The 11,992-nt window shown below is 42.4% G+C and overlaps 1 protein-coding gene across 2 annotated transcripts in view; it reads right to left on the minus strand.

Moving 5' to 3' along the window:
• PTDSS1 (phosphatidylserine synthase 1) overlaps positions 1 to 11,894 on the minus strand; it is a 32,089-nt gene extending 20,195 nt beyond the window's left edge. The window contains exons 1-4 of one of the 2 annotated variants that reach the window (XM_054191109.1): positions 11,591 to 11,894; positions 5,484 to 5,575; positions 3,924 to 3,968; positions 1,593 to 1,717 (exon numbers count right to left, since the gene is read on the minus strand). In XM_054191109.1, the coding sequence (XP_054047084.1) occupies positions 1,593 to 1,717; positions 3,924 to 3,968; positions 5,484 to 5,575; positions 11,591 to 11,769 (441 nt within the window). In that variant the 5' untranslated portion in view covers positions 11,770 to 11,894. The remainder of the gene's footprint in view (positions 1 to 1,592; positions 1,718 to 3,923; positions 3,969 to 5,483; positions 5,576 to 11,590) is intronic. The other variant, XM_054191108.1, reaches the window with a different exon arrangement.
• Positions 11,895 to 11,992: the final 98 nt, after the last annotated feature.

Below are 11,992 nucleotides of genomic sequence, written 5' to 3' on the forward strand. Positions count from 1 at the left end.
AGCCCTGTGCAAGAGACCAAGCTGCAGTTTTCATTATAGTTCCACTTTAAAAATTTACTCCAACTTTAAGTGACAGTATCAGGATCGCAAAGTAGCACAGAGTAAGTTTCCACTGACTGCTACCGTCAGGGAATCTGCTGTACTGTGGATCCGTGCCAGTAGTAATACTAGTCCTCCCCTGACTTGAACCTATTTATTTCTAACTTAAATGACAGGAGAGCCAGGTGAATCTGACTTACTAACAGACTCCTGGTGTCAGATCCCTTTTGCTGCTCAGCAACATCACTAACCCCCATGCTCATGCTCCATTTAGCGATGTGTCTTCCCACCACCTTAACAGCAGGCTGCCTACACCCCATCACCACCACACATCTCCTGCAGAATGGAAAGCCACGGCCCCACTCTGGATGTTGGAGTTGCACAATGCATACTGCTGAGCAGCTGAGGTGCAACACCTGAAGCATCCAGAGTTTTCCAGTTAAGGAGCCTGTATGCAGTCCTCACTATTGATCAATTAATGTAAGCTTACTGCACTATAAAGATTTCCATTCCCTTTTATGTGCTACAGGGCAGGAGTTGGCAACCACTGTTGATTAGGTGCTGTACATAAGTAGTCTGCATATGCAGTAAATTGTTATTTGCCAAAGACAATCAGTGCATTTCTTTACTCTTAAGGCATGAGTCCAATAACAGCACCTACTAAACCACAGGTGACCACGGTGCGCTGATGCGCAAACCCAAGGGCAAGGAAACATACTGGTCAGGTGGTGGGCAGTAATTTGATGCAATAGTGAAGGGGACAAGACTGGAAACTCCTTCCCCTCCATGCAGTAATGCTCTTCTGCTTAGGGCTCAACTGCTTACACCCTCTTCCATCTGCCTCCCAACATACCTCACATACTCTTCTCAGGCCTCCTTTTGCTATCTCAGCTCCCTGTCTTAGCTCCCTTTCACCTGAAGGGGAAAGTTCTCTGTATTGACAACTCTTTGCAAGCTGCTCAACAGGCAGAAGAACAAGCCTGGCTTTCCATGCCACTCCAGACCATGGTCTATGGAAGTAATTTCGCAACGGTAACAGCACCAGTGCTTAGCTGGCTGACTGGAAAGCAGCAGAGCCCTGCAGGTGCTATAGCTGGATTTCTACATACTCAGTAGCATGCCAGTCATGTACTAAGCTCAGAGCAATAAGGCAAAACCAAAGTTCTTTGCGTGCAGCATTGTGGCATGAAAAAAACGGATGTGGGGGACACATACCATACAGGCCTCATTTAGATACTACCTTGCTAAATCTATTTTCAGTATCCAGGCTCATATCTATTATTTAAAGGAATCCAAAGCCACCCCAGTGCAAACATCTCCCATGCTCCCTACTGCACACTCATCTGAACATCTGCATTAGAAAAAATGCATTTCCACAGCAATGGATTTCAATGTAAAGAAATAGCAGTTGATACAAAAGGGTTTTTGACTCTGTCAAGTATAGCCACAAACTTGCACTGCTCATGCCAGCAAATTCAGATTCATCCCCTCCCACTCATGTAAAACATGCCTGAAGAGGCCAAAATGTCTAATAAAGTGCCATGGATACATACCATAATATCTGCTTCCCTTGTGGCATATCGAAGATTAGGATCCAGCCAGTACATCACTGCTTTTACCTGCTCAAAGTTAAGGAAGAGCACGAACACCAGGAACAGAAAATAGAGCACACTGAGACCTGCAAAAAGACTCAGTTTTAAAGTCATGTTCACTTACAAAAAGCTGCTTTCAAACTGTTGCTCTATATGTGCCTAGTTTGCACAAATGAGTTTTCTACATACAGTGGCTACAGGCAAAAAAGGTTGAGAGACACAAGTCAGATGGTAATCTCTGAGCACTCAGACCTTCATACCACCTTCTGTTTTCAAGTGATGTAACATATGCTCAACTGCATGAACTCAATCAAAACAAAAATCAGACTAATCAGTTTAGACACAAGTAGTACAAGGCTGTGATCAGGAAGCTCTTTAGTAAGAGATACATTAGGATCCCAGGATTGGATTAGCTCTGTCCCTTTGCTTTAAGTATTCTTGGTCTCACTAATGCAGGTCCCTAAGCCTATGTGCCGATTTCAACATGATCGATTTAATAATCCCACCTGGCAATTCTGAGCTATGCTGGCAATAAAGAGTAGTTATAAATATAAACTAATGCATGCTTGAGTTACTTTTGTGAGCCGGAATATTTGCTGTTGAAGCTTTTAAAGATGATTATGATTTGTTTTCACACCATTATAAATTATGAAACACTACTGCATTTGGGACTACCACCTCCCTCTTTCCAATGTCTGAATACGGATTTTTTTAAAAAAAAAAAAACAAAACTTGTAAGAAGTTAAGAGTCCTAGGCGTAGATCTATGGGTAGCTGAAGCAGCTGTTGGGAGCATATCCTTAAATTATTCACAAGTTCATAGATATCTAAGATCACATTTGGAAGAGGCATAAAAATACTAACACCATTTCCATAGTCCAGCACTCAAACTTACTTGTGTCCTGCAGCAGTGTCATAGAAGGCAGAAAGATTAATGTGAATAAACATAGCATCTGCCATCCAAAATAAACTATAGCAATTCTTAAAAGATATTTAAACTATAACCAGAACTCACGTGTTTTTAAATCCCAATGTATGCTAAAGAACAACTTCTGTTCAAGCACACACACAGGAACAGAAAGTATATATACACTGTCCTCTGCAGTACGTCCTAAAAATACATCAGGCAAACAGATGCCAAACTACTACAAGTAGAGCCTGCAGGCGAGGGTGCATCCTGAAATGTTGAGGACCCCTGCCTTTCATCTACTGAACAGGTCTGAGACCTCAAGCATGATTAAATAAGCCAATGCCAGATGCATCAGAATTACACAGGGAAAAATGTTGCTCTTGGTTTTGCGTGCAAACCTATTCCCAAAAGGGGGTCAAGCTCTGACAGTATCAACATTGAGAATGACCTTTTAATTTACATTTGCTGAAACATGAAGTGAGCAGTAGGACCCATGTTCCCCAAACTTCACAAGGAGCAGGATTCTTTAACGACTACTATCTAATTAGCAGTATCCTCTCAATGTCAACAGACAGGTAATCAGCTACTTTGGGAGGCTACTTATTTTTAGCTAAATAAGGTGGTGGGAGAGAGAAATATTCAGTCCTCTTAAAAAGAAGTCGATCAGCTTTTAAATCAAATATGCCTAATTCTCCGCAAGTGTGCTTAAAGTCTAGGATATGCTCTGTGAACCCTGAATTATCTCAAAATAAGATTCCCTATGTTTTTGCGACGTAATTCAGATGTTTAAGAAACCAGATCTCACTCAGCAAGTTCTGTAGTTAATACAATTATTTTCCAAAATATGAATGCAACTGATATTTACAGGTATTTTTGCTGAAATTATGAGTTAAGCATATTAATAAATGCACATTAAGTAAATGATACAATTTAATAAATATATAAAGTAATAGCATATTTTGACAACAATGAAAAGAAGCACTCTACTAAAACGGTCTTAGTTAGAAGTCACATAGTATATGCACTAGCTATAAAAACCCCAAACCTTTTTGGGGCAGGAAGAGATGGCAGTACAAAGGGTAGGGAAGAAGGAGATTAGGAATCACAAACACAAAACAGGATTAAAACAGAGTGTCAGAATGAAATGATCCCTTTCTGGTGATTTAATTTACACCATCCTGACACAGAGTAACTACAAGGACAATTACAAGATTATTATCTTATAATTAAGAATAGATTATAAGGAACTGCTCAGAAGTGGGAGGGAAGTGACATTCACACAAGTCTGATGCACAATTATGTTTCATGACAATTCCATTCATCTGAAAGTTAAAATGGCTGGTCCTGCAGAAGCGCTGAAAAAGTCAGAAACACAAAACTTACCAAAAACCATTCTCCATATTGCAGGGTGAGGACGTGTAAAGGGTCCTGTGGACAGTAAACAAAAGGCCTATTAGAAGACATGTAAATAAGAACCACATAATCTATTTTAGAGTATATTTTATATGTGGATTTGGCATGAGCACGGATGGATCAGTTCTCCATCAAACTACGTAATATACCCGAAAGTTGGTGCTGATTTCAGAGAGGAAAAGGATACTGACAATTAGTAGGGTGTAAATATAATTTTCAATTATTTTTATGGAGCTGTTTCCAGAACAGTAATACACTGTTTGCTCAGCGGACACCACATCTCAGAGGATCTCTTGATCTGGTTTCTAGACCACAGCTTACACATGGCTTGCTCCCAATAAAGTCATCAAATTTTTGTGTGTTAGCAAAGAAACATGGTGCTTAGCCTTCAGATGACCACGAAATGTTAGCAAACAGGCCTCCTAAAACTTCCAAACTGAGTATTGTATATCAGACAAGAAATAAGATACCTATGCTCTTTACCAGTGTCAATGTTATTTACCTTAGAGCAAGTGATTAAACTGACTTCATTAAAAACCTCTCAGTTAACGTGAAGAGCAGAGAAAGAAAAGTCTGGTGAAACTCGAAAACCTCTAAACATGAATCATATATTTAGGTAGCAAAAAGTGGATGAACAAGTATTTTCAGCACACACTGCTGACCGCTATTTCACCACTGTATGCATAAAGCTCATTTTTTCTCTGGCATTCAGTTTTTCAGGGAGTGCTTTGTAAAAAGTATGGATTAATGATTTTTAAAATATGAGAAAAATACATCCCAAATCTGAACTACAAAGTTGCCCTGAGCACAATCACTGTTTTTTCCTGAACATTACCAATCCTGAGACAGTTTAGACTTGATCCAAGAATTATGCTCTTGCTGACAGCAAAAAGTAAAAATTAAAAATAAATAAATAATAAATAATTTTTAAAAATCACCACACCAGGAAGACAGCATTTCCTTCACAGAATAAAGTGTCACACAAATGTTTTTACCTTTTTGCACTTTCTACTCCTCACAGAATCAGGAAAATTTTTGTCCAACTTAAATTTCTACCGAGCAACTGTGGGTTTATGTTGTAGTGTGATTTTGACCATTTCCAACTGTCACTAGCTTCTGGTAAGGTCATTTACTTAAGGTGCTGTATCTCTGCGAATTTGTAGAATGACACTTCTGTTAAAACACATTGAGGCAGACTTCTTTTAAACTTAATTTAAGGATCTGGCAGCATCATTACCTAGCAGTCTGAGCTGCAACTGTGCACCTCCAAATAGAGACACTGATTTTGAAAACCTGACTTCCTTGTTAGATTCAGAGAAGCTATAAATAACTTGCATTTTACCGTTATCTTCGCTCAGTATGATTGCAATCCATTTTTAGACTGTTCCTTAACATAAAGGAATTCAAAAGAGTTAAAAAAAATACATTTAAAAGTGTCACTTTAATAAAAATCAAAATAAATATAGTGGCAATAAAGAGAAATTCACATGTTACAAAAAGTGAAATATAAACAGTATAAACCTTACTCACCATTAGGAAAAGCTAGAACACTGATGATTAGAAAGAAGAAAATCACAGAGAGGATACCCCTCCAAATATTATCCTCTGGGACAGAATCATCCCTGAAGAGACAGATAACATCAAAGTGTTAAAGTACGTTATAAGGATGAAGTTGAAAGGCTCTGAAAATATCACATTACTTAAATCAAGACGACATGGAAATAAGTATAAGCATGCTGGTTATATAACAGGTCAAGACAGTAATGCACCGAATGATTTTCACTCTGCATTTCTGGGAAACCCTTTCTCATAAGAGTTAAGCATATAATCAATACATGTGAGCCATAAGCATTGTTAGAAGCCAATGCAGAAGCAATGACTAAATTTAACACAAGGTGAAAAAATCTCCCTGTTTTAATGTTCACAGAAAACATCATCAAAAGTACTTTTACGCAGCAAACAAAGATCTAGAGCAAAACCCCTGGAAGCCTGGATGCAGTTCCTAGGTTTCCCTGAGGAGGTTCAACAAGGCCAAGTGCAGGGTCCTGCACCTGGGTTGGGGCAACCCCTGGTAACAACACAGGGTGGGGAATGAAGGGATTGAGAGCAGCCCTGAGGAGAAGGACTGGGGGATGAAAAGCTGGACGACATGAGCTGACAATGTGCGCTTACAGACCAGAAAGCCAACCGTATCCTGGGCTACATCAAAAGAAGAGTGTCCATCAGGTCGAGGGAGGTGATTCTGCCCCTCTACTCTGCTCTCGTGAGACCCCACTTGGAGTACCGTGTCCAGCTCTGGAGCTCTCAACACAGGAAAGACATGGACCTGTTGGAGCACACCCAGAGGAGGGCCACAAAAATGATCAGAGGGCTGGAGCACCTCTCCTCTGAAGACAGGCTGAGAGAGTTGGGGTTGTTCAGCATGAAGAAGAGAAGGCTACGGGGAGACCTTATTGCAGCTTACAGGAAAGATGGGGAGGGACTTTTTAATAGGGCATGTTGTGATAGGACAAGAGGTAATGGTTTTAAACTAAAAGACAGTAGATTTAGACTAGATACAAGGAAGACGTTTTTCACAATGAGGGTGGTGAAAGCCTGGAACAGGTTGCCCAGAGAGGTGGTAGATGCCCCATCCCTGGAAACATTCAAGGTCAGGTTGGACGGGGCTCTGAGCAACCTGATCTAGTTGAAGATGTCCCTGATCATTGCAGGGGGGTTGGACTAGATGACCTTTAAGAGTCCCTTCCAACACAAGCTATGCTATGATTCCCTCTGCTGTTTTGGTGCTGCTCGCAATCCCTTTTACTTCCCTTGGCCTGTTCCCAGTGCCAAACACCTGAGCTGAGTGCAGAGAGGGGAGAAATAATGATTACAATCAACCTTGGAAATAACTATTATACAGCTTAGAATCCGTGTATAACAGAGAGACAGCAAAATTTAAAAGAACCAGGGAAACATACCAACTTGCTTTTAGATCTATTAAGCCAAAACTCTGAACAAAATACCAAGTATTATTTGTACTACTGTCATATTACCACCAGAAGAGAGACCTAAGAATTCAGTTTGGAATGCCAAGGCAAACGTGATTCAGTTCTTCTTTCTTTTCAGACAGGTAGAACACAGTGTACAGCAGCAAGATTAACAAAAAAAAAGAAAAGCCCATCCAAGTCTTCTAACCAGCAGTCAGCTTCTAGGATACTTCAGTAATACAAACAGAAACAATCTTCAGACTATCACGATACGTACAGCTAATAATTCATAATGTATCACCCACTACAACTCAAATTAAACTTTTACTATCTGGGTAATTTTCACGTACTTAGGAACAGTTTATTTACATATATTCCTTTTTTTCTTCCCAACCCATGATACCAAAAAATTCACGCCAAACTTTAGAAGGATAAAGCTCTTCCTGGCAAGGCATCAGTCACATTTCTGGATGGCTCAGTAAAGAATCTGTGACAGCATAAATGCGCTTCACATTAGATATTTGCTGCAGTTATAAAACATTTCTCACTTTGCCAAATTATTTCCCTTTCCCTCAATATTGAGCCTTAGCAACTCCACAGCAGACTTTCATCATTGTGAGGCACTTAAGCACAGTGTTAGTTTAACTGTATGGCAGGAAAAAGTATATTAAACATAAATGGTTTCTCTGCAGGCCTTCAGGACTCCCCACAGCATTTGTTTTTAAACCAGCTCAGTACAGATTTACCAGTCATTTTCCAGCAGGTGTGCTGCACAGGCTGACACTTTACACCAGCTACAAACCCCAAGTTCCCAAGCTTAATTCTGGCTCCCTTGGCAATCTGAAGAGCCTCATGCCATCCAGCACACTTCCCAGCCAGAGCCTCAGGCTCCAATGGCTCAGGCAGCAAAGCCATATAGCCATATTTCTCTTTAAACATATGCAAATAACACACATGCTGTCATGGGTGCCACTAAATGAAGGAATTTTTTTTTTTTTTTTTTTTAAGAGAGAACAGATTACTGGAGTCACATCACTGTACAATTTGGCATGGCCAAGAAAGAAGTCAAAGACACTGTGATCACATCACTTAATTGTCACACCAGCTGGGCTGAAGGGTCCTCGCCTTTGCATATCAGAATTCAGAGTACTACTCAGCTTCAGAAAAGCTGTCCTAGTTATGTTGGCACCCCTTCCCTCAAAAATCAACAAAGATGTATGCAGCATTTCATTCCAATTGAGTGGTAGAGGCATTTCATTTTGGCTTGCAGACACCTTTCTAAAGGTACCTGCTTCTTACCAGAGCAGGTAAAAACAGGTGGGAGCAAGAGACTCACTACTGTACACTAGTTAGGATAAAAAGATTGGAAGAATGATTTTAGGAAATGTCAAAAGAAACAGGGAAGCAAAATAACTGCTGCAGGAAAGACACAATCACAACAAGCGGCAATCAAGAAAATATGCTAAATCATCTCCTTATTTAGCTTAAGGAACTTTGAAGCTGACTTTGAAATATAAGCATTCATGCAGCAAAAACAAGATTTCTAATGCTTGTGTGGGAGGACAGATGAAAATTCTCTCAATTTAAACCCACTTTACCAGCGCATTTGTCAATTCTGTGGCTTTTTGGAAAAGAAATAACAAAAAAAAAAAAAAACAAAAAAACCCAAACCAAAGCACATAATACCAGCATAATCTTTTTCTCTCTCCTGCTCTTCTCCAGAGCGCTAGATTACCCTGGCACATTAAAAAAAAAATGTAAACTAGTAAGTTATTACATCACGAAGAAAAAAATTATATTCAACCGAGGAAAAAATAGCTAGTACACTAAATTTAGAACGCGTGGGAAGAAAATATCTTCCATAAACTCCCCAAACCAAACCTGAATGCACAATAATACAGTTTAATCAACTCCACTGATGAAGGGATGTGAAATACAACAGCACTACACCCTCATAGTTCTTACTGCTGCTTCCATAAACCCTTGCAACTTCACAGCTACCAATCTGTCACCTTCCTCAATGATGCTGCTGTGCTCCACAAAATATCCCCTCCAGCACCCACCTGCTGGTTGCCTCCAGGCCCAGAGAAGGCCACATCTCTCTCTCCAGGGAGGAAGAGGACAGGGAAAGCTAGAGCCACTCCATGCCTCTGCTCCAGGGAGCAGCCTGGAAGCAGAGGAGCCTGTGTCTGGCTCATTCAGCAGGAAATAACCAAGGCAGCTGCAGCCATTGTCAGAAGCACTAGAAGTATGTGCTTTAAAAAACAGAATACCCTGTAGTCCCCACTTTAACATGGGGAAGTTAAACACACTCACATTTCTTTTTCTGGATTATGATTACTATTGCTACCTGAAGATTACTGCTATCTGAAATTCATCTTCACCTTTATCTGTCAGGTCAAAGATAGTATCAACTGCTCTCAGTGATCCCAAGGGATACACCACATTATGGTTTGGTATACCCAAGGGAAAAGCATTTTCTAAGTTTGTTTGAACCCCCACATATTTCTGATAGAATTACAGAAGAGACAAAAAAGACTTTAAGGGAAGCAGAATTTCCTCTGCCTGCACTGAAGTTCCTGAAAAAATAAATTTTACTTAACAACATTAGTATGAATGTATCATAGAAAATCCCCTGCTTAACAAAATAACCAGGAGAGCTATGGAACAATTGACAGCACAGGGGAAGCAGAGAATCACTTGTCACACCATACTGGGAAGATCTACGGCACCTTGTGCCCCGAAGGAGGAAATATGAATGCTGTCACTGGAGATTCAATGCAATAAACTGATATGAACTGGGAATTAGAAAGACCAGACCTGGGAGCACATACTGTAAGCACGTGGGAAACTATCTCCTCCCTCACAGCTTCTCAGAGAGTACATATGGTTTGGGTAGCGCCTCAAATAAGGCAACAAAGGCAGCACTCTGGTGCTGGAAACTCACTCAATAGTTGGAAATAGCAGAAGGTGAGGGAAGAAAAAAAAAGTAGCTTCCACAACCCGAGAAGAGGAGAAAGAGAGAAGAGTTAAAGAGAAGTTAACAGGTATTCAAACACAGGAAGTGAGGCAGAGACAGACAGGGGGAAGAAAATTAAACCGATGAAGTTGGAGTTAGAAAGCTGGCAGGACAAATAGAAAGAAAAACCTAGCAATCCCCTTGGAAAAACGCAAACAAACATCCCAGAAGGGAAGCAATATTCTTTGGGCCCAGAAGACTCCATAGTTCTGAAATTGCTGCTTGGCTCATCCTCTGCTTGAAAGAATTAAGAACAAAATTCCTTCCTCCCCCAAAGGTGAGCAATCAACTCCATTAATCCTTCAGAACGATGTCTAGATGAGAATCCCTCAGTAACTCATAAGTTTGACCTAAATTAGCCCTTTAGTGAGAAAAGCGATCAGGCAGGGGGAAACAGGGCAAGAGGAGAACTTGTAGCACGCCAAAGCACAGAAACATGTCTCCAATTTAAGAGTTAAGAAGGGATCTCTGCGATATTCTACCTTAGCTTAGATCTTGTTACCTAAGTAAAACAAGGGATGTGTTCACCAAAAATATCTTCCTTAGGGCCACAGACAAGTTGAAACAAGAAAAGGCACTCCTCAGACCATTTGCAGCTACACTATTTTATGTTTCCTTATACTCCTTTCTCAGCCCAACCCAGGCTTGACCATTATTTTCATAGCTGATAAAAACTATACAATTGGATTCTTAGAATAAGACACAAGATTACATGTGGAAACGCAAGTCAGGCCTAGGGACAAATAATGTTCTCCTGTCAAATGCAGATTTTCATCAACAAGGCCACTGAAGTCCATGTGTACGTGCAATGCCACAAAAGTGTAAATGAGCCCAAAACACGATGCACCTCTCAGGAATCACCATTTGCCCAGAGACTGCATGATTTAACCTAAAGGAGGATTATGTTACCATTTTCACAGTCCCATTTAGTAGGAGGCAATAAAAAGTATGTATAACTTCGAAAAATACTGCAAGATACCCTTCAGACTGCACTGCTATACCCTTTGCCTACAAATAAGGCTCCTGAAAATAACTGTGTCCATTCTTAGCTTTATTTCCATGCATGACTGCAGTGGCGAACTCCAGAGAGCTGTTCCTGCGGTGGGGAAAGGATGTGGCTGAGCACACCAGTACCGGGGCCTAAACCAACCTGTGACTGGCCACAAAGTGCGTTGTATGAAAATGAGGACACAGAACAGTCACTCCTGCCCCAGTACGCTTGGTAAGTTATCCACTTGAGTGATGTCATTGCTGGGCTTCTCCATAGTCTAATAAAAGCCATTTTTGGCAACTACCTGAAAAGGCTATTAACTATGTAAAGGCTTTAACAGAGAGCCTCAAAATAATCAACATGTTCCCAGCAGACGCATCAGAGGAGAAGAACCGCTCTCCCGAAGGGCCTCCCGAGCAGGGTGCTCGCTCTCCAGCCAGCTCCCGATGCAACTGCCCTGCCCGCAGAGCCCACGGCGAGTCACGGCCCGATACCAAGGCTCCCATTCACCCGCCCACACCAGGAACCACGGCCCGCCGGAGCCGCGCTGCCCGTTCTCGCCCCCGGGGGACCGGCCCCCTCCACGCCCTAGGAACCCCCTGAGCGCCGGGGCCGGGTAGGCGCGGCGGGGCGGGGGATCCCCGCGGCGGCCGCGCACCTGGTGAAGGCGAAGGCCATGAGGCTGAGGATGGTGAAGCTGAGGAGGGTGATGGTGTGCGGCCGGTAGAAGAACTCCAGAGTGATGTCCTCCACCTGCTGCTCGTTGATCATGCGGAAATGCAGGCGGTAGTTCACGTCGTCCTTGCTCAGGGTCCGGCTCCCCACGCACGACGCCATCTCACCCCCTTCTCCCCTCGCCTCAGCGCAGCGCTGGTTCTCCCGGGGCGGGGCGGTCGCGGCCCGAACCGGCACGGCACGGCGCGGCACGGCACGGCCGCCCGCGCCGCCTCCCGCTGAGGCGACGCCGCCGTGGGCAGACGCGCCGCGCCCGCCTGGCTGAGGGGCGGAGCTCGTCCCGCGCCCACACAGTGGGGGAGGAAGGAAGGACCGTGAGCGGGGA

Source organism: Rissa tridactyla, chromosome 2 (assembly GCF_028500815.1).
Source record: "Rissa tridactyla isolate bRisTri1 chromosome 2, bRisTri1.patW.cur.20221130, whole genome shotgun sequence".
Classification (NCBI taxonomy): Eukaryota; Metazoa; Chordata; class Aves; order Charadriiformes; family Laridae; genus Rissa; species Rissa tridactyla.